A 27,055-nucleotide genomic window follows, 5' to 3' on the forward strand; every position below is an offset into this window, starting at 1 on the left:
TCAGCCTAAAGACAAGATGGACACCTACTCTGCTGTGAGGCAAGGGCCCCATACCGATGGCTTACAAGATAACTCGACCAGCTCCAGGTGGATTGACTGAGGAAGGAAGCCGACATAGAATGGCAAGGACACATCCTGAACACCCAGGGCCCGCAAAATAGCAGGATCTCAGGTCCCGAGGTGATAACAATCAGTGTTTAGCTGGGATGGTGGGGTCACCTAACACATATGGATGATAAAAGGATTCAAATTGTACATTCCAAGCGCTTAGTACAGTGCTCTGCACATATTAAGGGCTCAATAAATACTATTGAATGAATGAAAAGGATTCCCAAGGTGATCTCTTCTGGAGAGTTCAGCACGGAAGCCAGTTCCACAGGAGGCCATAGAGAAAGGCATAAAGACACTCTGAAAACCAGCTTCTGGTCGTGCTCCACCGATGCCTGTGCTTGGGAGCCCACGACCTGAGACAGATCGGTCCTCAGGCGTCATATCTGCTATCGGGCCTACTCAGTCTTCCAAAAGAAAAACTGCTGCAGTGAGGGTGAAATGTGCTAGGCAAAAATGTAGTTTCAAGCTCTGCAGAAGCCCCAGTGCTGACCTTCATGAGCACAGTCTGCCATCAGCCACGAGCCTTATGCCTCAGCCTCCATGCTCATCTCAGAATACAGCAGAAGTGACAGGACCAAGGTCCGTCTTTCATTTTCGACTATCCATCCATCATAGAGTAATAATTAGCATGAAGGAAAACAAGATTCTGCATCACTCCAAGAAATGTCTTCACACAACCATTTTCATGGGCAAAATGGAACTTAATACTGTCACCGAATCATGCTACTTAAGCTGCACAGTATTCAATATACAAATAGAAACCAAAATTGATAGAGTCCATATACCAAAAGATAAAATTTCCTCAGAATGGGGCTTCAGGGTATTTAATAATTCTACAAAATTAGGGTGGTATCCAAATCATATATGGCTGGGAGACTTTGACATACCACGGACAGTTTATCTAACTCTATACTGTGGGTTAGTGGGTAGAGCACAATCCTGGGGCTCAGAAGGACCTGGGTTCTAATCCTGTCTCTGCTACTTGTTGGTCATGTAGCCTTGGGAAAGTCACTTAACTTCTCTCTGCCTCAGTTCTCTCAGCTGGAAAATGGAGATTAAGACTGTGAGCACTTTGTGACAAAGGGATAGTGTCCAAACCAATTACTTTGTATCTACTCCAGTGCTTAGTACAGTATCTGACATATAGTAAGTACTTAACAAATACCACAGTTATCATTATTAGTATTATTATTAGTATTCCAACATCTAGTCAGTAGCCCGACAATGAGGAACTGGAATGAAGTTAGATTACTAGCACTGACACAACACTGGCAACCCAACTTCACTGGAGCAGACATGTGAGGAGGATGGATGTCTAGACTGTAAGCTCCTTGTGACAGGAGTCATGTATGGTATTGTGCTCCTCACATACTAAGAGCTCAATAAATAGCTTTGATCGATTGATCAAATTCATCTTAACAATTAGGATTATATCACCTACCAGTCTCTAAAAGAAGAAATCCCAAAAAAGGAACATTTCAGGTGTGACTTTTGGAGACAGAATGTAGTCTATCAATCAGTCAGGGGCAGAGAATGGGGCACAGCCATGGAACCCAGAGAAATGCCACCTCGCATTTCATAAGGATCAGCTTAAAAGCCACTTTCATCCTCCTGCCCAAATTGTGAGGTTCCACATTTTTTCCAAACACTTAGAATGTCTGAAACGTTGTGATACTTTGGACCAAATGGCCAGGGGCAGAAACAGTGTGAAAGAGAGAAAGGACATATCACCTTCTACCATTATGGTTCTGGTTTGAACTTTCACCTGTGATTTTTGCCCTATATACCTGTTTCCCCCCTCTTGAGGGTCTGAGACAAGGTCTGAATTAATTTCTTTTTAGACGGCTTACTGCTCGCTAGTATCACAATCAATCTTATGCTGTCGAGCCGTCTCTGACCTATAGCGACACCATGGAAACATCTTTCCCGGAACTCCGCACCTCCATTTGCAATCATTCCGGGAGTGTATCCGTAGAGTTTTCTTGATGAACTTATGAAAGTGGTTTTCCATTGCCTCCTTCTGCACAGTAAACTTGAGTCTCTTCCCTTGACTCTCTCCCATGCCGCTGCCGTGCAGCAAAGGTGTGTTTTGACTTGGGGCAGATTGTCTTCCACTCACTAGCCACTGCCCAAGCTAGGAATGGAATGGGCTTGCCTCTGCTTGCCTCTCCCTCCTGTAGTGGGGACTGGTAGAGTACTGGAAACTCTCCAGATGTGACTCTGAGAGGTGACTCAATCATTAAGTGGTATTTACTGAGTGCTTAGAGGGTGCAGAGCATGATACTAAGCAAATGGAAGAAAACAGTACAACAGAGTTAGTAGACAAGTTCTATGCCTGTACCAACATCCACATTCTATCAGGTTTCCTGGGGGAGAAGAGAGTCTGCTGGCTAAAAGGAGGTTTGGGAATGAAAACGGTATCTCCAGCCCCACTCCCTTTATTGCCTTTGATAATGAAGCGATTTTAATTTTACCCACAAACACTGACCTCGAGCCCGCGTCCTCGTAGTGTGGGTGGTTGACGATGGGTCGGTGAGCAGAGAGCTTCACACTTGCCATGGTAGGCATGGTACCAGCAAATACAGCATCTGGAAAACAGAGGCAATGCTTTACAGGAAAATGGAAGCTAGTTTCTTCAGAAATTCAAAATACTCTATCAGTAAAGAAATTAGGCACTTTGAAATTAATATTAGTTCATTATATGGCTGTAAGGTATTTGGGGATGTCACTTAATCTGATGTCTGGCCTTCTTCTAGACTTTAGTTTGACTAGCCCAGACAGAGGAGAATCTCACCTATTTTTAGAGATCTTCATACTGGGATAGTAGATCTCTGAGAGGGAACATCCTAGAGAAGCACAGAATTCACTGCAGCACATGGGAGAGGATGAAGAAGATAAAAGCAGCTGGGTATCTTTGATTTAAATTGGTCTCCCTGATGGGCAGGACAGGAGCTGGATCTAGTTTCTTATGGAGCTTCCAATTTCACATTCAGACAGTCCATAGACTTTGGCCTCCCAAATCCTGTAAATTCTCTTAAACCTCCCTCCAAAACAAAAGCACTCTGTCACATCATCATCATCAATGGTATTTATCAAGCACTTACTACTATGTACAGAATACTGTACTAAGTACTTGGGAGAGTACAGTACAACAGAATGGGTAGACAAGTTCTTTGCTCACAAGGAGCTTATAGTTTAGAGGGGGAGACATATTAATATACATAATTTATAATATATAATTTATAGATATGTACATAAATTTATAGATATGTATATATAGCCACCATCACTAACCTACAGGCCCAGAAATGATAAACACACCCACTTGGGCCACTGCAAAGCCATGGTCCTTATGAACCTCAGGTTATGGATAAAATGGTGTTTACAAAACCAGAGTCAATAGAAATGAATACATTATAGGGTAAAGTGTGGCTTAGTGGAAAGAGCCCGGGCTTGGGAGTCAGAGGTCATGGGTTCTAATCCCAGCTTGGCCACTGATCAGTTATGTGACTTTGGGCAAGTCGCTTGACTTCTCTGTGCCTCAGTTACCTCATCTGTAAAATGGGGATTAAGACTGTAAGCCCCTCGTGGGTCAGTTGATTACCTTGTATGTCCCTCAGTTCTTAGAACAGTGCTCAGCACATAGTAAGTGCTTAACAAATGCCATCATCATTATTATTATTATAATTATTAATAAAGAGTTTTGGGATTGGGCCATGGTGACTGACATTTCTTTACAGGTTCCTATATTATTCTTATGTATCATTTTTTTTATAAGGAGCAGTGGGCCTAGGGGAAGGAGCACAGACCTGGGAGTCAGAGGACGTGGGTTCTAATCCCAGTTCTGCCATGGGCCTGTTATGTCACCTTGGGCGAGTCACTTTTCTTCTCTGTGCCTCAGTTACCTCATCTGAAAAATGGGCATTCAATACCTGTTCTCCCTCCTACTTAGGTTGGGAGCCCCATGTAGGACAGGGATTGTGTCTGACCTGATTATTTTGTATCTTCCCCAGCGCTTAGAAAAGTGCTTGACCCAAAATAAGTGCTTAACAATATCACAATTATTATTATATTAAGTATCATTGTACTGCATGAAAAACAGCATGGTAAAAAGGTGTCAAAGCACCGGACTGTACTCCACTGTACAGTCAGTCTAGGCTGAGGGCCTTGCAGAAAAGGTATGGCAGCAGCCACACACCCTACCTAAGGTCAGTGTGACCTAGTGGAAAGAGCACTGGCTTGGGAGTCAGAGGATGTGGGTTCTAATCATGTGGGTTCTAATCCCACCTCCACCACCTGTCTGCTGTGTGACCTTGAACACTTAACTGCTTTGTGATTCAGTTACCTCATCTGTAAAATGGGGATTAAGACTCTGAGCCCCTCATGGGACAATCTGATTACCCTGTATCTCCCCCAGTGCTTGGCACATAGAAAGTGCTTAATAAATATCATTTCCTATGGCGGGAAATCTACTTTTGCCAACAGAACTCGTGTTTGACCCAGTCCTCCTTGCACTTAGGAACAACATTCCATAATTCCCTCAGAGCATTCAATCCACAGCACACACTGAAAGTGTGTGGTGTAAAAGAACCAAGAAGAACAAAAAGAAGGAAGAAAAATTCTGGATAAGCTCATTATAGCAGCTCCCAAAATTTGACAGCCCGATCATCACAGAAGATTTCAACGCAAGGGTGGGTAGGAGACCAAAATTGTAGAAAAAGACATCATTATAGTATTGGAAAGCTGATAGCAAAGGTCTACTTCTGCCTAGAAAATTTGCCAACATGCCAATATGCTTTGCAATCACCAACACTATCTTCTACTTTCCAAATAATCAACTGAGCAATATCATTTAATGACCACTTACTCTTTGCAGAGACAGTACTAAGTGGTTGGGAGAGTACAACAGAGGTAGAAAAATTGATCCCTGCCCACAGGGAGTTTAAGCAGCATGACTTAGTGGATAGACCATAGGCCTGGGAGTCAGAAGGACCTGGGTTCTAATCCTGGCTCTGCCACATTTCCTGTGTGACCTTGGGCAAGTTACTTAACTTTTATGGGCCTCAGTTACCTCATCTGTAAAAATGAGGATGAAGAGTGTGAGCCGCATGTGGAACAGGGATTGTGTCCAACCTGAATAACTTGTATCTACTTCAGTGTTTAGAACAGTGTTTGGCACATAGTAAGTACTTAACAAGTCTTATCATTATTATTATTATTATTATTAACACTGTTAAAGGGGAAGACGAAGATATCTAACAGGCAGGGAATGTATCTGTTAATACTGTTGTATTATACTCTCTCAGGCACTCAATACAGTGCGCTGCACATAGAAAACACTTAATAAATAACAATGACTGATTGAAAGAGGAAGAAGAAACTGGTAAGATGGATAGATAGACAAGTAGGTGCTTAAGCAGTAGAGTATGTAAACTGATATGTACAAGAGGGCTATAGATGGCTGTGAGTGCCTAAATGCTGAGGTGATGGCAAAGTGCTGAACTAGTAATTGGAAGGATATGGCCTCATAAGAAAAAAATTAATTATGGAAAGCCCACTGGAGGAGGTGAGATCTGGGAGATTTAAAAGGGAGAGGGAGTTCCAGGTAGGAGGAAGATTGTGACCAAGGGATCAGAAGTGAGAGCATAGAGAACTAGGTCTGCCGAGAAGGTTAGCTTGGGATGGATGGAGAGTATGAGCTGGGGTGAAATGGAAGAACAGAGTTGATAGGTAAGAGGGAGAGGGTTAATGGAGTGGCTTAAAACCAATTCTTCTAGACTGGGAGCCGGTGTTAGGGAGGGATTGTCTCTATCCATTGCCAAATTGTGCTTTCCAAGCACTTAGTACAGTGCTCTGCACACGGTAAGCGCTCAATAAATATGACTGATTAAAACCGACAGTCAAGAGTTTCTGCTTGATGTGGAGAGGAATGGGTAAACAACTGAAGGGTTTTGAGGAGAGGTATCCTGAGCATCCATCTCTCAGGGTCGCACTTGGAGAGTTTCCAGGAACCTGTCAGTTTCCACTATGGGAGGGAGAGTCAAGCAGAAGCTTATCCATTCCATTCCTAGCTTGGGCAGTGGCTAGTGAGTGGAAGGCCAACTGCTACAAGTCAAAACTCACTTGTGCTAGGCAGCAGCAGCACAGGAGAGAGTCGAGGGTGGAGACTCAGGTTTACTGCATGGAAGGAGGCAATGGTAAACCGCTTCTGTATTTTTACCAAGAAAACTCTTTGGATCCACTACCAGAACGATTGCAGATGGAAGTTGGGTTGTTCTGGGAGAGTTGTGACCACGGTGTCACTATGGATCGGACACTATTCGACAGCATAAGACAACAACAATACTGAGTAACATGTTAGAAACATGAGTCAGGCAGCAGAAAGAAGTATGGACTAAAGAGAAGAGTGACTGGAGTCTGGGACACTAATGAGAAGGCTGAAACAGTAATCCAGTCAGGATATGTCAAATGCTTGGAGCAAAGTGGCGGTCATTTGGATGGGGAGGAAGGGGTGGATCAGGGAAACCTCAGGGAGGAAAAGCAGGCAGTATTTACTAATGGACTGAAAGTGAGAGTTAAAAGAAAATGAGGAGTTCAGACTATAAGCTCCTATCTAGACTGTAAGCTATGGGCAAGGAACATGGCTGCTAATTCCATTGTATTTGGTTCTAAGTGCTTAGAACAGAGCTCTGCACATAGAAGGTGCTCAATAAATACCAGATTGCTCCTGCCAACCACAACTGCCTGGGAGTATGACAACTGGTAGGAAAGGAAGCTGAACAAACAGGTTGGAGTAATAGAAAGAGAGCTGGGAGGAACTCAAGGATATATTCATTCCATATGAGGCAAGGAAGGCAGCATGGTTGAATGCAACTAGAAGTTATGAGGTAAGGATTCTCTTCCCAGCTTTATTCTCGGTCTGCTGTGGGACCATAGACAAGTCACTTAATTAATCTGTCCCTCAGTTTCCTCATTTGTAAAATGGGGATAATTGTTCCTACCTCCCAGGGATGTTATAGAAATCATTTTTTTTTTTTACCACAGGACCATGAAAGTTCAAGGTAATATTACTATTTAGCAGCGTGGCCTAGTAGAAAGAGCCCAGGCTTGGGAGTCTAATGACCAGGGTTCTAATACCAGGTCCACCACCTGTCTGCTGCGTGACTCTGGACAAATCACTTGACTTCTCTGTGCCTCAGTTACCTCAGCTGTAAAATGGGAATTCAATATCTGTTCTCTCTCCTACTTGGACTGTGAGCCCAATGTGGAACATAGACTGTGTCTGTCCTGATTATCTTGTATCTTTCCCCAGCACTTAGAACAGTGCTTGACACATAGTAATACTTACCAAACATCATCATTATTATTATTATTATTACTACTATCACTATATTTGGGGGAGAAATGGTCCCTGTTTGGACTTCCACAAAAACAAGTACAAATAAGGATGGTCTTTTATTGGGAAGAATTCCCTTAAGCTTGTCTGGAACATCAGTTATGGAGCTGATGATTCCCTTTCTCTGGAAGTTCTTAGTAATAGTATAGGCAGCTATTCCTCTGTCTGGAATGGTTCCATTACAAGAGCAGGGGAGATCAGTTGACCTTTCAAGCTCTTCCACATGCCTAGGAGTCTCTGGTGACTGAGAGTACTTTCTAGTCTTTGGATTTTGTCATTTTAGTTTGAAAAATTAATTGTAAAACATAAATAACTGAATAACTCCTTACCTGGATGGGTGCTGCTGTTGATCCACATTAGAAATTCCTCCTGTGACTCATTACTGCATTCTCTAACTATGCTCCACTGATTCTGAAGATTTATCCAACCTTGAATTGACATTGCTGCTATAATACCAAAGACGATATTCTCACGACGGACCTTGGAAAAGAGCCATCCAAATAACTGAAAAGAAAGACATCATTTGGTTTTGTATAAATATTCTGTGCATTTATGTACAAAGAGATAAAAAAGAATGAGAGTGCATCCACATTATCCACTGGATTAGAAGATGCAGCTGATGAGATTTTTACTATACATACTCTTCCACAGTGTCAACTACCATCTCTATGCAATGAATCCCAAATCTACCTTTCCAGCTCTGACCTCTCTCCCTCTCTGCAGTCTCATATTTCCCCCTGCCTTCAGGACTTCTCTAATTGGGTGTTCCACAGATACCTCAAATTTAACATGCCCAAAATAGTACTCTTTGTTTTCCCACACAAACGTGGTCCTCCCTGTCTTTCTCATCGCTGCAGACACTACCACCATCCTCCCTATCTCACAAGCCCATAACCTTGGAAAAAACCTCAACTCATCTCTCATTCAACCCACGTATTCTCCTCCTCCTACCCTCCCTCGTTGATCTTTTACTACATCCCAGCCCACACACTTTGTTCTTTTAATGTCAACCTCCTCTATGCCTCGATCTCACCTATCTCACCACCGACCCCTTGCCCACACTAAAAAAAAAATGTATTGTTAAGCATTTACTATGTGCCTGACACTATACTAAATGCTGGGGGTAGATACAAACTAATTAGGTTAGACATAGTTCCCGTCCCACATAGAGCTCACAATCTTAATCTCTACTTTACAGATGAGGTAACTGAAGCACAGAGAAGTTAAGTGACTTGCCCCAAATCACACAACAGACACACAGTGATGCTGGAATTAGAATCCAGGTCCTTCTGACCCCTGGGCCTGTGGTCTATCCACTCTGTCCTGGAACTCCCTCCCCCTTCATATCTAACAGACCATCACTCTCTCCTCTGTTAGAGCCCAAATAAAATCACATCTTCTCCAAGAGACCTTTCCTGACTAATAATAATAGTATTGTATTTGTTAAGTTCTATGTGTCAAGCACTGTTCTAAGTGATAGATACAAGTTAATCAGGTTGAATACAGTCCCTGTGCCACATGGGGCTGAGTATAAATATATATTTTACAAGATGCCAGTTTCCCTAAGATTCAGGCTGTTCCTGACACTCAGAAAGTGTCATCAATTTGGGCCATGCCCAATTATTATGAATCCTGCCAAAGCTTCTCAGCACTGACTGTGCTCTAGGACTTATGACTGATAAGGTTGCCATTTGACACTTCATGTGGCTTTTGGCAAATACTTATAGAGCTCAGCAGGCCCAAGTGACCCTATGAACTCCTACCCCAAGGAGATCCCTGAGCTGGAAGCCTGATGGCCACAGCCTCCCCACCCCAAGGGACTGAACCAGTGAGTCTTGTGGCCAGGGAATATATCTACCAGCTCTGTTGTATTGTACTCTGCCAAGCACTTAGTACAGGGCTCTGCATACAGAAAAGCATTTAATAAATATCACTGACTGAATGACTGATTGACAAGCTTTTCCCCCAATTATTCCAGAGAACCAAGGAGAAACACATGAGGCTGGAGGGTTTCCTGTCAGTATTTTTATTAGCCTAACAGAGGTAACCTAGTGTTCATTCATTGCCCAACTTTGACGCTTTATACAGGTGATAATCAATTTTGCAAAGGCTTGCTTCCATTGAGATTTACTAAAGCATGAGGGAAGTGGAAGAAACCTAAAAAAAACCCTGTTACTCAGGCCAGGCCTGAGGAGTGATTTAATTTGTCCCATCAGTTTCAATCATTCATTCATTCTACTCCATCTTTACCTGAATTCACTCTGTTTAATGAACTGTAATGAATAAAGAGAGAAATTTATTCCTATTTCTCCTATTCTGAGCATTTTCTTTTATTATCATTTCACTGGGGATTGGGTCAAGGGGATAAGGGAGACCAGAGAGTTCCCGGAGGGATGGGAAAGGCAGGAGGCCCTGCCGTTTTCCCTGCCAAACCTGGGCTTCCTGGAGAGCGTATGGAGCCCTCCCTACTACAAACACTGGTGGTCTGAGGGATTAGGAAGTAGGTGGAGACCACACCCTTGTGGTTGGAGGCAGGCGGCTAGAGTTTAGAGGGACAGTCAGGAAGCGAGGGCTCTGTGGGAGCAGAAGTTCAGCTCTCTGACCTTTCTTCCCCATCAACTGCATTCCCTCTGCCAGGTACAGCAAATCCCTCTTCCCTTTCCTAGCAGAAGGTGGGGGGCGCCCAGCTGAAGGGCCTTCTGATTCCTGCCTGGATCCCCCTCCTTCAGTCAGCCAACTAAAAATCCATTCAAACCAAATATTCCCCTTCACCTTCACTCCACGTAATCCCTGTTCCCTCTCCCTACTCATACTTGCTGAGCACTGCAGAGCTCTACATCATTCAGTCAATAATAATAATAATAACGGTGATATTTGATAAGGGCTTACTATGTGCAAAGCACTGTTCTAAGTGCTGGAGGGATACACGGTGATCAGGTTGTCCCACATGGGGCTCACAGTTTTAATCCCCATTTTACAGATGAGGTAACTGAGGCACAGAGATGTTAAGTGACTTGCCCAAAGTCACATAGCTGGCAAGTGGTGGAGCCGGGATTAGAACCCATGACCTCTGATTCCCAATCTCTGGCTCTTTCCACTGAGCCACGCTGCTTCCCGTAGCATTGATTGAGTGCTTCATGTATGCAGAGCACTGTACCCAGCCTGTGGAAGAGTCCAATACAACAGACTTAGTAGATTTGATCCCTCTTCTCATGGAGCTTGCAATCTAATTCCCAACCATATGTTGGTTCCTGCCGTAGAGGAGGTCATCCACATACCAGGTGTCCCTTGCTGCTGGGACATGGGAACCCAGGCTTGGGGCAGTGTTGTCATCTCTGTCAGCACCCTCCTTCCCAGAAGGCACCAGTGGGCAGCCGATCTAAAATAAAAGCCCGAGGACTGCAAGTTCCAGGATAAGGCCAGAAGACCATCGACCATCACCTGGGACAGAGACCTGTCTGAGGGCACTGAGATCTCTCCACTGAGAGGCCTCAAAACAGAACAGACCATCGATTGTCGCTCAGGACAGACACCTGCCCGAGGACACTGAAATCTCACCACCAAGCGGCAATAAACCAGCGCAGACCATCCAAAGTTGCATGGGACAGAGACTTTCTGGAGGACACTGAGATCTCTCCACCAAGTGACCTCAACTGGACCAGGTAATCGGACATTGGGACCACTGCCTACCATCCGCCCACCAGGACTCTGACATTTCATTCCTGAACTGCTGCTGTTGAGAAGCAGCAATTCCTTCCACTTCCCCCTCCCCTTGCAGCCAGGCCTGAATCCACAGTACAGAACACAGAACAGGTGTGACTCTCTGACACCCAGGTGACAACCACTGGGATTTTAAAATATCAACTGCTGCCTACCTTCCATGTTCAAGACTGTGCTCCTTATCTTCCCTCCTAAACTCTGTCCTTTCCCTGACTTTCCTGTCACTGTGGACAGCATTACCATCCTTCCCATTTCACAGGCCCACAACCTTGGTGTCATCCTTGACTCTGCTCTCTCATTCACCCCACACATCCAATCTGTCACCAAAACCTGCCGGTCTTACCTTCACAACATCACCAAGATCTGCCCTTTCCTCTCCATCCAAAATGCTTCCTTTCTGGTACAAGCTCTCATAGTATCCTGACTGGATTATTCATCAGCCTCCTCTCTGATCTCTCATTCTCCTGTCTCTCCCTGCTCCAGTCTATACTTCATTCTGCTGCCCAGAATGTCCTTCTACAGAAACGTTCTGGGCATGTCATTCTCCTCCTCAAAAAACTCCAGTGGTTGCCTATCAACCTTCGCATGAAACAAAAACTCCTCACTCTTGGCTTCAGAGCTCTCCATCACCTGGACCCCTCCTACCTCACCTCCCTTTTCTCCTTCTACAGCACCCCCCCTACACTTGGCTCCTCTTCCGCTAACTTCCTCATGGTGCCTCGTTCTCACCTCTCCCGCCGTTGACCCCTGGCCCACGTCCTACTACTGACCTGGAATGCCTTCCTTCCTCACATCTGCCAAACTAAATCTCTTCCCCTCTTCAAAGCCCTATTGAGAGCTCACCTCCTCCAAGAGGCCTTCCCAGTCTGAGCCCTCCCTTTCCCTCTGCCCTCTTCTCCTCCCCATTCCGCCCACTCCCTCCTTCTGCTCTTCCCCTTTCCCCTCCCCACAGCATATTGTGCATATTTGTATATATTATTTATTACTCGATTTATTGTAGTAATGATATGTATATATCTATGATTCTATTTTTCTTGATAGTATTGATGCCTGACTACTTGTTTTGTTGTCTGTCAACCCCGTTTAGACTGTGAACCCGTTTTTGGGCAGAGATTGTCTCTAGCTATTGCCGAACTGTCATTCCAAGCTCTTAGTACAGTGCTCTGCACACAGTAAACGCTCAATAAATACGACTCAATGAATGAATGAATACCTTCACATCAACCCAGCTTCCGGTTTACTCCTAAACACTCACCTGTTCATTCTCAAAGACCCAAAGATCTCCATACAATTCAACAATTTACTCAGGAAACTACCTGATTAATGCATTATTGCGGTTGATAACCTTACCTACAACCCTTAAACTTCCCTAACCTCATCTTGACCCCTCAATCCCTACCCTCCAGTCAGCCCATCCCTGTGTCTCCTTCCCAGCAAACCTCTTTCTCTTTCTCCATCCAACCCCTTCCCACCCCTTATGCCACCCCACCCTATCCCTGTTATCCTGTACCAGAGCTGCCTCTCATCCCCCTCCCCCTTGCCACTCTCACCCAACCCTTCCCACCCCTCACACCATCCCCTACCCAAGCACAGCCTGTGGAACCCTTATGCCATCATGGGAAAACATCTCTTCATCTTTGACCTGTTTCTGATCCAAACACTGCTCCTCCTCATGATCACTGAAACCTGGCTCTCCCCAGATGACATGGTGTCCCCTGCTGCTCTCTCCAGAGGGGGCCTCATCTTCTCCAACTCCCCAAGATTCATTGGGAAAGGGAGAGAAGTTGGCTTCCTCACTACTCAATGCCACTTTCACACTATTCCACATCCCCATCCCTCTCTTTACCTTCCTTTGAAGCCCATACCACCCATCTCTACCACCCACTCCAGATACTAGTCAATCATCTACTGCCTCCCCATCCCCGCCACAGGCCCTACCTCCAACTTTTTGAACCATTTTGATCCCTTTCTCCCAATCCTTCTCTCTTTCTCTTTCCAAACATTGATCCCTAGGGACTTCAATATCTATAGATGTTCAATAGATGTTCCTGTCAACCCTTTCACTACCCGCTTTCTATCCTCCTCAACTCCACCGACCTCCTGTTCCACTCCAGCTCTCCCACTCACTGACTTGGACACATACTTGATCTCACCATCTCTAGTCAATGCACAATCTCTACCCTCACCAACCCTGAAATTGCTCTATCTGGCCACAACCTCCTCACCTGCCTTCTCTCCCACACTCCTCCTCCCAACAAATCTGTCCCGTTCCCACACAGAGACCTCTAATCTTTTGACCCCATCCAATTTTCTCAAGTCATCGCCCCCCCCTTTAGTTTATACCCAAACTACCTTCCCTTGATGACCAAAGTGATGCCCTCAACAACACCCTCTCTACTGAACTAAACTATCTCGCTCTCCTATCCCTTTTTCAATCTCATACCACTAATTCACAGCCCTGGCTCACCTTCACAGTCCACTTCCTTCACTCCCATGCATGAGCCACAGAGCACTGTTGGTAGAAATCTGGATATCAGGCTGACCGTGTCCACCTCAAATTCATCATTGCATGCTTCAACTCTGCCCTCTCCTCTGATCAGGAAATTATTTCTCCATCCTTACTGCCCCCCATGCTCATCACCCTCACCAATAGTTCCAGACATTAAACTCCCTCCTCAAATCCCCTGTCCTCCTGCCTCCCCCATCCCTTGCTCCAAAAGAGCCTCTTAATGAGGCATGATCTTCCTAAAATCTCCCCTGCTTTTCTCCAGCCCCTCCCTCCTCCTACCCTTTCTGCAACTCTCCCACCCTTCCCAGCAGTACCTCAAGTGCCTCTCCTGCCTTCTCTCAAAAGCCACCCCTTCCACCTGCACATCTGACTTCATCCTTTCGCAATTTATTAAACTCTCGCCCCCTCCCTTCTTTCCTTCCTAACCACCACGTTCAACTGTTGAACTGTTGAACTTCAATGGCTTCTTCCAGAGCTTAGTACAGCACCTCTCTGCTGAATTCCCTGCCTTCTGTCTCTCCCCCTTCCAGTCCATACTTCACTCTGCTGCCCAGATCTTTTGTGTACAAAAAACTTTCAGTCCATGTTTTTCCATTCCTCAAAAACCTCTGCATCAAACAGAAATTCTTTACTCTAAGCTTTAAAGCACTCAATCACCTTGCCCCCTTTTACCTCACCTCAACACAGCCTATACACTTTGCTCCTCTAATGTTAACCTATTCACTGTACTTGCACTTCATCTATCTCACTGCCAACCTTTTACCCACACCCTTCCTCTGGCCTGGAACAACCTCCTTCTTCATATCCAGCAAACAATTACTCTTCCCCACTTCAAAACCTTATTGAAGGCACATCTCCTCTAAAAGGCCTTCCCTTATTTCCTTTTCTCCCACTCTCTTCTGCATCTCCCTGACTTGTTTCCTTTATTCATCCCCACTCCCAGCCCCACAGCACTTATGTACATATCTGTAATTTATTTGTTTATATTAATGTCTGCCTCCCCCTCTAGACTGTAAACTCACTGTGGGCAGGGAATGGGTTTGTTACATTGTTGTGTTGTACTCTCCCAAGAGCTTAGCACAGTGCTCTGCACACAATAAGTACTCAATAAACATGATTGACCAATTTATTGATTGACTGTGGTGCGGTTCCCATCAGCACCACTCCTTTTTGCTGTGTCCTGAGTTCACCAACATCCAAGTGAGGCAGAGTTCTGTCCCGTTTTCACTGGTATGCCACAGGCACAAAAAAGTTCATAAGCACAGCCCTAGGAAGCATAAGAGCATGTAGAAATGTTACGAACCCATAAACAGCAAGCTCTGATTTCCACTTCTTACCTGCTTTGAGCAGATCAGAGAAGCCATAATGCACATGTGAGGTGTTAGAAAGAGCTTCATCTTCATGATAAACACACTAATGACAGCATAGGCTAAGAACTGCAATGCATGAAAAATCAGCTGCAAGAATATAGACATAGAATTAGATATTTTTCTCATGGCTTTTGAATTTTTTTAGTTTTTAAAGGTATTTTCAAAAGAACCGTTACTCCTTGGAATGAGGAATCTTTCACTTTCAATGAATCAACCGCTTCCCATTTTGAATGTTCTTGGGGGGAAGGGGAGACGTGTCCCCCATAAATGGTCTCACCCCTTTGAGATGGTTGTAAACATCCCAAGGAGCTATTCCAGCTCTGTCTCTCCCACTTAACCCCCACCACAGAGACTCCAGGGCAGGATCAGCTCTCCTTTTAGAACATCTATTGCTCGGTGGTCCTTTGGCCACCGAGTCAGACTGGAACCTGGTAGTGTCCCCGGATGGGCATGAACTTTGGGACTCTGACAGAGAGGATCAGAGACCTCTGTCTTCTGGCTAGGATTACCGGGGTGCAGAGTTCTCCCATTTGCTCAGTAATTTGGCTAGTGGTGGTGGCCTGAGCTAGATGTGTGCTTCTTCAGTGGCACAGTTGAGAGGGTTGAGGAAGAGGAAGGTGGGAGGGAGGGGGAATGGCATTAATAATCTCCTCCTGATCCTAGAGTGTTAAATACATCATGGGGACAGATATGACCATTGTTGGGTAGGAATTGTCTCTATTTGTTGCCAAATTGTACTTTCCAAGCACTTAGAACAGTGCTCTGCCCACAGTAAGTGCTCAATAAATAAGATTGAATTAATGAATACTACTCTTTCCATCTAAATACTTTCCTTCAAATTTGGGTGAGATTAGTGGACACGAAAAACACAAAATAAGCCCTGGAAATAAGGCCTAAAACAGTCTTTAAATTGTAAAAAAATGACTGCCTATATTTTATTTTGGGGCAGGAAGTGGTGTAGAATGATAAAAGGATCTCTAAAAGTGATGTCAAGACCAACTTGTGAGCATTACTGGATTTCATAATTTTAAACACCTCTTTTCCATTTGAACGCCTTTACAAGTAAATCACCAGTATCCTAAATCTTATAAACCCATTGGCCATCACCAGGCTTTAGAACTCAGACCCATTTTCATTACTTTCATATATACTTTATTCAAATGAATATTCCATTGTTTATTCTGACCATCCATTTGTAAATATTTTTATGCCTGCCTTATAACAAAGAAGTACAAGTTATTTTTTGTACTTCTGAAGTGTGCAGTTTGCACCTTGTGTTAACAACTTGTTAAACTTAAACCCTTAATGTGTATCACTTCCCGTAGTGGCAACAGCCAGCCAGATAGGCTCCAAGCAAAGACCAAATGTTGATACACCTGTAGGGGCTCCAGGCGAGACACCGTGTAAGAAGGGCACACAAAGGAACTGTAATTGATGGGTTGGAAGGAGCTCGATGTAACGGTCAACTAGTATAAAAGGCTGGGGGAAATGCCTGCTGCGGCTGCTCGCTGTTATCCAAGTGGATGACAGAGACAGCCCGGGCAGGCTTTTAACTGGGGAGACCTTTTAACTGGGGATGCCCATACTCAGACTGACTACCAATTTGGTATTGATCATCCTGCAATAAGAAATTCTCAATGCACCTGGGTTGAGGGTTAATGGCGACGGAGAGCTCAAAGTCCCCGGGTTGGAGGGCTTAAATGGAAGCATGAGCCTTTACGAGCAATGTTTTGTGTATGCTAATAAATGTTTTCTTAGTGTAATACTGAATGTTGTGGTCTATTCCGTCGGTAATAGAAGCAGGGTAGAAGTGTATGAGATGAGTAGGAATCTGTACATATCCGTAAATTACTTTTTTATAGTAATGTCTGTCTCCCCCTCTAGACTGTATGCTCCTTGTGGGCAGGGAACCTATCTACTAATTCTGTTCTACTGTCCTCTCCCAAGCCCTTAGTACAGTGCTCTGCACACAGTAAGAGCTCAATAAATGTCATTGAGCATTGTAGTGAGCACCAAGGCTAGAATTAAAGAAGGAAAAAAAATAGGGAGCACAGAAGAGTGGGGCGCAGTAGAAAACAGATGAGAACAGAGGAGGGAAGGGAGGATATCGGTTTACCAGCAGTAATTGGACATAACATCAAGATCAATTTACAAGTACTGGAATATATCCACAGTGTTGCGTGTCTATTGCTTGGACTGTGGGGGGCTTGGAGCCTAGAGTATTCCTGATCTAAAATTCCACACATGCTTTGTGGGTATCATCTAGTATTATGATCATTTTATTGTGATAAAATAGTACAATGCTATCATAATATACTAATGACTAGTAATGTATTGGCTCAGAATAAAAAGAACATTCAGCAGACAAAATCTTTACCTCTCCATTGTCAAAACGTTGTTTTCTGAAATTAAAACAAAAATACTTTCTATTTGTTTGTAACATAGATACTAGCAGCGTTAATCTGTTCGATTTAAAACAATTTATGTATTTCCTCAGATGGTCTACAATCAAAACTTGGTCAAAAATTGAGTTGTAATGCAGAGGCTGTGACTGCAAAGCCTAAGAGTTTTCATGCAAGTGCTGTGGGAAGGGCAGCTGCTTCACCTTCGAATATGAAAGATAAAGATACATAATCATATACAATTATCCTAGTAGGGACAGCCTAAGAGAGAAGACCAATTTGAGAAGAGAAGGATTGAACTGAGTCCTATAGATTCCACTAGGCAGGGGAGAGGGGAGGGTTTCAGAGATAAGTGCTTTCTGAACTTCCTACATTTTGGAACCTTGAAGCAGATAAAATAACTGTCTGATCTCACTACTAGAATGGTGTCTAAGTAAAGAAGCAAACTTTACAGCAGAGATGCCAAAAATAGTATTGGGAATTATAATCTAATACCTCTATTTGAAAGGAAATTAGTGATATTCATTAAATGTGAACTAGATGCCAAGCCCTGTACTAAGCGCTGGATCAGATGGAAGATAATCATGTGGAACACAGTCCCTGTTCTGCATGGGGCTCATAGGCTAAGGGGGAAGGAGATCATGTATTTAGTCTCCAATTTACAGAGGAGGAAACTGAAGCCTAGAGAAGGTAAGTGATTTACCCAAGGTCACAGAACAGGCAACTAGCAGAGCTGGAATTATTAATAATGATGATAATAATAATGATAATAATAGTAATAATTATGATACTTGTTACTATGTACCAAGCATTGCTTAAGCACTAGGGTTGATACAGAGAAGTGGCATGGTGTAGTGGCATGGGCCTGGGAGTCAGAAGGTCAAGGATTCTAATCCCGGCTCCATCACTAGTCTACTATATGACCATGGGCAAGTCACTTCACTTCTCTGTGCCTCAGCTACCTCATCTGTAAAATGGAGATTGAGACTGTGAGCCCCACATGGGACAGGGACTGTGTCTAACTCAATTTGCCTGTATCAACCCCAGCACTTAGTACAGTGCCTGTCACATAGTAAATCATTAACAAATACCATTATTATTATTACAACAATTTAATCAGGTGGGACACAGTCCCTGTCCCAAAGGAGACTCACAGTCTTCATCCCTATTTTACAGATGAGGCAACTGAGGACCAGAGAAATTAAGTGACTTGCCCCAGGTCACACAAGGAGACATGTGGTGGAGCTGGGATTAGAACCCACATCCTCTGACTTCCAGACCTATGCTCTATACACTAAGCCATGGATTAGAATGCAGGTTCTCTGACTCTCAGACCGTACTCTTTCCACTAGGTCATGCTGCTTCTCCTCAGCCTGCTGTTATACTGTTGGGAATTAGGAGATCCAGGTTCTAGTCCTGGCTCTAGTCATATGCCTGTTGTGTCACCGTGTCCAGTTATTTAGCTTCTCTGTGTCTCAATTTCCTCAGCTGTAAAGCAAGGTTAAAATACCGTGTCTCCCAGCTTAGACTGTGAACCCCATGTTCGTTAGAGGCTATGTCTGACCTGATTACCTTGTCTCTAGCAAAATGCTGGGCACAGAGAAGGAACTTAATATCAACTTTTTTAAAAATTAAAAAACTCCAAGGATCTGATCTAATTGAAGTAGAGAATATGACTATTATTGAGCCGGCCACAAATTGTGAGGGGTATACATATCTGGCATAATTGCAAACTGAAATTAAATTATTATTTAATAGCAGAATAGAGAAAACACTTTTAGAAAAAATTGATATATTTACCTTAAATTGGTCCGTCTCTTAGATAAATAAAAAATATCCCCAAGGGTCTGTGAACAAAGTTACACAGTTTCAGTTTATTAGATTCATAAATCACTAAATGTTTTATATAAAAGTTTGTAAGATATTAAATATCCTAAATTATCAACAAGAAAGGTCAAAATGAAGGATCAATTCAGAATATAAAAAGGAGGCATAATAATAATTGTGGTATTTGTTAGTGGTTACTAATTGCCAAGCATTGTGCTAAACTCTGGGGTAATCACAATATAATCAGGTCCCCCATGGGGCTCACAGTCTAAGTAGGTGGAAGAACAGGTATTGAATAGCCATTTTACAGATGAAGAAACTGTGGCACAGAGAAGTGACATGACTTGCCCAAGGTCACACAGCAGATGAGTGGTGGAGCTGGGATTAGAACCCAGGTCTTCTGACTCTCAGGTTCATGCTCTTTCCATTAGGCCATGACATACATATGAAGCTAAGAAACATGCATGAGCAAAGTAATCTAGGGAATAACTTGCCTGCAGTCAAACCAAAGCATTAAAAGAAACTTCACCCACCGTACCAAGACACTGCCCTGAGGTGACAGCTGAGCTCTCCCTTTCGCCTGCCTGCTTTATTCCTGGAGATTTTTCTGGCTCCCTTTCCCCCTCCTTCTCAGTCCCAGCCCTACTCCTGTTCTCCAGTATATCTTTAATCCCAGCCACAGCTGCTAAGGGTGAGGTTCTGTTCTTATCCCCAAGGCTTTGGCTGGGGTTGTGGGAAGCAGGGCTACATCCTGGAAAGCAGGAGGGAAGGGGAGGTAGAATGGCATTAGTTGCCATGCCTGCAGCAATGGCTGTTGCTAGAATTAAAGTTCCAATAAAGACAGAAATACTGGAACACGGGATGTGGAGAAGGATGGGGGAGGCAGGGGAAGGGGACTGGCCTTGGGGCATAGGAGATGGGCAGAAAAATCACGGGGAACAGGGGATAGGACAGGAAAGAAATTGATTTTCATGGGGTAAGTGACAGGATGTGACAGCAGAGGGAGGCTTACATCTGCAGAGGTAAGTCAACATATAGTGCAGGGCAAACATCAGGGTTTCGCAGATTGTGGAATGGTTATAACTCAAGGTACTTCTGCCGTTACTTGGTTGACCAGGCTTATTTTAATAGTATCTCAAAATTTCAAGTTAGTGGACCAGTATCATTAGGGGATGAAGCAAACAAAGCAGAGGATTCTGGGAAAGATGTTTCCTGCTTGGGGGCTTACATGAACCAGCAGCACTAAGACAGAGTACAGAATTGATAATCATCTAGTGAATTGGGGTTAAAATCAAGCAAGACCCTCTGCTCCATAAGAAGCAGGGGCAAAAGTCCCAGGTTGGTCCCCTCAAAAGACTGTGGGAACCACCTCCAAGGAAGAGGAACCCTGCCAGGGGGACTGGGAAAGAAGCAGATGCAGATTGCCCAAAGAACGACTGAGACGTGAGATGTGATAAGGAGGGATAATAGTAAAAAAATAGCTCACGATGGAGACTCAAGGAGCAGACTTTCCTGGAAAGACTAAGTCTGGCCATAAGCAGCTGAGCATGCGGCATTCTGGGAACACTTGCCAGTGTGGGTCATTGGGGCTGAGCCGGCCAGACATTTCTCCTTCAGTGACTCCTGGACATCATTGGTGGACTGGGTAATGAATCTCCAGTAAAGCACACCCTGAAATGGCATCTGGCAATGTCTTGACATTCCCCGAGGTTGGTGTGGTACCCGGTTGGGTTTCTAAGGGCAGAGGGGAGGCAGACCCTTGGATAGATAGGTTCTTCCTAGTGGCTGGATGCAGGCTGAGGCTCTCACCATCCCTGGGACCAGCCTACAAAATGGCAGACGAGTTGGGCCACCGATTGGTTGGTATTAACTGGGTAAGGCAATTGGGCCAACTTTAATGTGAGGGTCCAGGTGAACTCCTCCTTCCAGGCAGCCCTGACAAGTATAGTATAGTAGGGGTAAAAACTTCTTCTCCCAAAACAAGCTTTATTTGGAACCAGGTGTTTTTTAAATTTTTCAATGTTGAAAAGCTCCAGGGAGCCTTCAAATTGAGGGGTAGCAAAAATAAGCTACCTAGATTCTGGCCAAACTTTTTCTAATGTAGCTTTTACTTGGGTGACCTCAGAAGAAGGCCAAACACATTTTCTAATAATGTTTTTTAGGGGACGATATAGTATTTTTTGGTAAAATAAAGTGTACAGCAGGCGTTGCCCAATTATGAACACCACTCGCTACTTTGGGATCCACTTCTAGTGCAAAAAGACTCATAAATTCACCAAATCACAAACATACCTTTCTAAAAATTAAAACTAAAACGACCAGAACAACTGGGAGTAGCAGAGTCTTTGTGTACTTCCAGGGAGTCTGAAATACAAACAATTGTTTCATTGCAAATACGGAAAAGCTTTACTTCAAAACAAGAATCAGTGTGAATTCCTTTAAATAAACCAAGTGGCAGCATGAACAGGGAGCTGAAAGGTTTATCAGCCCACTGAAACCTGTGCCATAACCTAAAACAAATCAGGTAAGCAGCAGGAAGTTGTGCAGGCAGAAAATATGAGTAGACTCACAAAGAATTTAGATAAATTGTGGGGCCTGCAAGTGAAAGTTAGGAGTATTAGATAATCAGTCGATGAGTGGCATTTATTGAGTGGTTATTGTGTGCAGAGCACTGTATTAAGCACTTTGGAGAATACAGCAGAGTTAGTAGAAACATTCCCTGCCCACAAGTTTACAGTCTAGATAGTATATCTTCAGACACTACAATCAATGTCAAAGATGAGCATCTATTGCATGGTTTCTCTGGGCATCTTATTGGCACCTAGAACATTGAATTTGAGTATCCCAGACCATGAATGGCATCTCACTTATGTTCTTATATTCTTGGGTACTTCCCCAAAATGGAAAACCTAGAATCATGCTCTTACCCCTTTTTCCATGTAGTCAAATTCTGGAGCACAGCTGTAGTATATTAACGTATCAAAATTTGTGGATTTGAAGAGTTTGTATACTAGCAGGTCAATTATGCAAATCTGGGAGGAAATTAATTTTGAAAAAGTGAAATTTAAGAACAGATCACAGAGCGTATAAGAGCTCAGTTTGAGCTAGTGGGCAGAAAACCTAATAGACCAAGGAACCCAAGAGAATTTAAAGCTTCTCAAGCGGTTTTACAAACACAGTGTGCAGGACACGAGAGAGGAAAGATGTCAGTTCATCAAGATGGCTAAACCGAGAGAATAGAGAAACAAAAATGGAGAAACTAAGATATGTTGAAGTACTAAGAAATAGCAAGATTATGTAAGAACAAAATTAGAAAAGTCAAAGGAAAAGGGGACATGGAATTTGCAGAAGATAGAAAAAGCAAAAGCTACCAGGCAAAAGAGAAGGAATAAAGGAAATGTGATAGCAGAATTCAATTAGTGCAATAGAGGCAATGCCAACAATAGCCAAAAAGTTAAGTTAAATACACAGATAATACAGGCTATGTGCACATTATCTGTGTATCATTCAGATTGGGTTTGGATAAAAATTTTACACTACCTTGACTGAATCGGAGAAGATATCTTGGAAAAGGAGTATTCTGGGATGAGGGTTGGATACAAGCGTGAGAAATGTGAGAGTCAGCATAAATCTGGGCTAGGAAGAAATGGGAGGACCCATATGATAGGAGCTCAAATCCCACAGTGGTAGGATAAGAACATTGTGTACATGGGGCCACCCATAAATCTAATAATAATGATGGTGGTATTTGTTAAGCACTTACTATGTGCCAAGCACTGTACTGAGCGCTGGAATAGATTGACGATAATCTGGTCCCCCATGGGGCTCACAGTCTTAGTAGAAGTAAGAACAGGTATCGAATCACCATTTGGCAGATGAGGGAACTGAGGCACAGAGAAGTTAAATGACCTGCACAAGGGCACACAGCAACCAACTGACAGAGCCAGAACTAGAACACAGGTCCTTTGATTACCAAACCCATACTTTTTCCACTAAGCCACGCTGCTTCTAATCTGTAGACATCAAATCTATGAATATGGTATAAACATGAACTCACGTATGATGCTTCTACATGCTCACAAATCCACACCCAATGTGAGAACATATAGAAATTACACATAATGCATTAAGGGGTTTGTTAATTTAGTAGTAGAAATAAATGGTTTGAGATAATTAGGTGGAAACACTTACACTGTTGGAAGCATCCAAGATTAAAGATACCAAAAACTTCAGAAGGGCTATGCCAAACAACCAGGCACAACTCTGAAAAGCCTGGAAAATAAAGATTGAAGTACGTTTTTATAAATTTTCTTCTTCAAAAAGCAGAATAGATCTTGAATGACAATATGAAAAAACTGATTCACTTATAAACTAATAAATTAATGTGACAGATGTTTAGAAAATTTAAAAATGCATTTTTTAATGCAGTCATGTGCAAAAATCTGGACAAATCAGATTTTAAAACACTCCAAAAATCTATAATTGATGTTTCAAACATGTTCACTTTTAAATAAAAATAAAAATATTGATTTCATTGCAAGCATGAAATAGAATTCTTAAGTTAAAAACTGTAATTCTTTCACAAAAAGTAGGTCTTGTCATTTTTCATGTTCTTTAAAATAATATAATGACTGGAAAGTCTTAATCATGATATTTCCACTGGTTCACTAATTATAAATCTACTCATCCTTTCAGGTGGCTAGACATATTCATTTAACCATCAAGGACATTGCCACATAGGAATACTTTCTTATTCCTGTTCTATCCTACCCTTTTAAATTTTAGCTTTCAGTTTTACTCTATTTCACCACTGCATATTATTTTTTCTTTTGGATTTTGTGGTTCTGTCCTTAAGCATCTTTACTGTTTCTTCAGGGCTTTTCCCGCCTTCCATACAAAGTATTACAAACTATACAAGCCTTCAAGGGGAAATTTTCTACTATAGTTTATGCTGGCTTTCTTGCTAGGCCCTATAAATTTAAATACTGATTTGGGTCAACAATCAGTAGTATTCATTAAGCGCTTATGATGTGGAAAGCACAGTACCAGTATTGGTTGAGTACAAAAGACTTAGAAGATACGATCCTGCCCACGAAAAATTCTAGTGGGAGAGACAGGTATTTAAATAAATAAATTAAAGATGGGGGAGTAGTAGAGTTTATTAAGATACAATTGGGATATAGCACTTAGAACAGTGCTTGGCACGTAGTAAGCACTTAACAAATACCATCATTATTATTATATGGTAAGCAGTGTGGCCGAGTGAAAAGAGCAGAGGCCTGGGAATCAGAGGACATAGGTTCTAATTTCAGTTCTGCCACTTGTCTGCTGTGTGACCTTGGGCTTTGTCACAACTTCTCTGTCTTAGTTTCTTTATCTGTAAAATTGGGATTCAATGCCTGTTCTCCCTCCTATTTCAATTAATCAATGGTATTTATTGACCACTTACTGTGTGCCGAGTTCTGTACTAAGCACTTGGCAGAGTACAATATAAGAGTTGGTAGACACACTCCCTATCCACAATGAGCATACTGTTTAGAGGGATGAGTTTACTTAGACTCTGAGCCCCATCTTTTTACAATGCATGGAATGGGCTACCTTTCAGGGATGAGGATCAGAGTGTGACTGACTTGGCAAAAATCAATACCATTGTTGGAAATGCACCCTACCCACATGTCTAACTGACACTAGGGCAGACCCAGTCCTATTATGAACAAAAATCTTATCTTATCCTGGGATACTGGTTGATTGATCAGTAATGAAGTATACTAGTGGCATTCAATGGTCCATTGAATAAGGTCCGGACCACATCCATAGTACGTACACTTCCTCTGCTCCCGTGCTCCCACCTCAGAGCTCAGTTGGTATAAATCCAGGCATCAGGCCAACCTCATCCATCACTTCATGCTCACCTGTTATAGTTCTGCCATTTTCTCTACACGGGAACACTACTTCTATTCCCTTATTGACTCTCAAGCCCATTGCCTGCACCAACTATTTCTGATTTTCAACTCCTTCAGTTAACCCCTGGTGCCTCTACTTCTCTCTCATCTCCTGCCCCCAGGGGAAACCATCGGGCATGAACTCCCTCAAATCTCCCCCCTTACATCCCCTGTCTCTGACCCACCCAATTCCCACATCCACTCTCTAATCCTTTCAGCCATCTTCCAAAAATTCTCCTGCCTCCTTTGGAAATCTTCCCCCTCCACCTTTGCCTCTGGAGGTTTATATAAACCCTTGCACTCTCCCTTCTTCCCTCCCTCACTGCTGTCTTTAACCGCTTCCTCACCAATGATTCTTTGCCTTCAACTTTCAAACATGCCCAAGTATCTCTTATTCTAAAAAAACCCTCCCTTGACTCCAAGGCCCATTCCAGTTATCATCCCATCTCCCTCCTATCATTTCTGTACAAACTCCTTAAACGAGTTGTTCATTCCTACTGCCTTCACTCCCTCTCCCCCACACCTTTATACTCCTAGTAATCTGGGTTCCGCTCCCCCCACTCCCCTGAAACTGCTCTATCTAAAGCCTTCTCCTTGCCAAATCTAATAATAATAATAATGTTGGTATTTGTTAAGCGCTTACTATGTGCAGAGCACTGTTCTAAGCGCTGGGGGAGACACAGGGGAATCAGGTTGTCCCATGTGGGGCTCACAGTCTTAATCCCCATTTTACAGATGAGGGAACTGAGGCACAGAGAAGTTAAGTGACTCGCCCACAGTCACACAGCTGACAAGTGGCAGAGCTGGGATTCGAACTCATGAGCCCTGACTCCAAAGCCCGTGCTCTTTCCACTGCGCCACGCTGACTCTATTCCATCCTAATTCTTCTTGACTCTAAAACCATTGCTTTTTCCAGAAAATACCATTAAACCCTGGATTCTCTGACACTGTCTTCTCCTGATTCTTGTCCTACCTTTCTGGCTGCTGCTCTAGTCTATAAACTCATTGTGGGCAGGGAATGTGTCTGTTTATTGTTATATTGTACTCTCCCAAGTGTTAAATACAGTGCCCTACAAACAGTAAATGCTCAATAAATATGAATGATTGACTGATTGACTGCTTCTTGGTCTCTTTCACTGGCCCCTCCTCAGCCCCACCCACCAACTGTGGGGGTCTCTCAGTGCTTAGTTTTCCATTTCCTCCAGTTCTCACTCTCTTGGGGAGCTTCAATTACCCCCTCTACATGGATGATTCCCAAATCTATCTCACTAACCCTGATCTTTCTCTTTCTCAGCAATCTCACTGGGATTCTGGAAGCCTTAAATCTTACCTCATTGTCTTAAGTGACCTTGGTTAATCTCTTTAGTATTTCACTTCATAGTCTCCTGAAAAATGGAGTAATGATGTCTTCCTTACTTACACCCTCTTTACCATTTTTTCCATAGGGATGTTGGGAGGGAAAAAGGAATAACTAACATGAAAGTATTTTGATTTCTTTGGAAGAAAGGAACTATATAAATCAAATATCAAATCATTATTATTATCATTATTATTTGCCTTCAGCTAGTGGCACTGCAATATTTTATTAACATAATTGACCTAGTGGGTAAGAGCATGGGCTTAGGAGTCAGAAGGATGGGAGTTCTGATTCCAGCTCAGCCACTTGTCTGCTGTGTGACTTTGGGCAAGTCACTTCACTTTCCTGGGCCTCAGTTACTTCATCTGTAAAATGGAGATTAGAATTGTGAGCCCTGTGTGGGACAGGGACTATGTTCAAC

At 43.2% G+C, this 27,055-nt stretch overlaps 1 protein-coding gene and 1 non-coding gene across 6 annotated transcripts in view; both read right to left on the bottom strand.

The window, feature by feature from the left end:
- The window catches only part of LOC103164823 (probable C-mannosyltransferase DPY19L1), a 121,636-nt gene that overhangs the window by 16,266 nt on the left and 78,315 nt on the right, over positions 1-27,055 (bottom strand). For 4 of the 5 annotated variants that reach the window (XM_029048665.2, XM_029048668.2, XM_029048669.2 and 1 more), the window contains 8 exons: positions 23,527-23,607; positions 22,263-22,367; positions 21,628-21,699; positions 19,309-19,355; positions 17,484-17,508; positions 15,074-15,193; positions 7,837-8,011; positions 2,600-2,699 (listed from right to left, as the gene is read on the bottom strand). In XM_029048665.2, the coding sequence (XP_028904498.1) occupies positions 2,600-2,699; positions 7,837-8,011; positions 15,074-15,193; positions 17,484-17,508; positions 19,309-19,355; positions 21,628-21,699; positions 22,263-22,367; positions 23,527-23,607 (725 nt within the window). The remainder of the gene's footprint in view (positions 1-2,599; positions 2,700-7,836; positions 8,012-15,073; positions 15,194-17,483; positions 17,509-19,308; positions 19,356-21,627; positions 21,700-22,262; positions 22,368-23,526; positions 23,608-27,055) is intronic. The other variant, XM_029048667.2, reaches the window with a different exon arrangement.
- LOC114806259 lies at positions 2,204-2,341 on the bottom strand. The gene has a single exon (XR_003754294.1). It is a non-coding gene; the product is annotated as a small nucleolar RNA SNORA7 (small nucleolar RNA).

This window comes from Ornithorhynchus anatinus, chromosome 21 (assembly GCF_004115215.2).
Source record: "Ornithorhynchus anatinus isolate Pmale09 chromosome 21, mOrnAna1.pri.v4, whole genome shotgun sequence".
Classification (NCBI taxonomy): Eukaryota; Metazoa; Chordata; class Mammalia; order Monotremata; family Ornithorhynchidae; genus Ornithorhynchus; species Ornithorhynchus anatinus.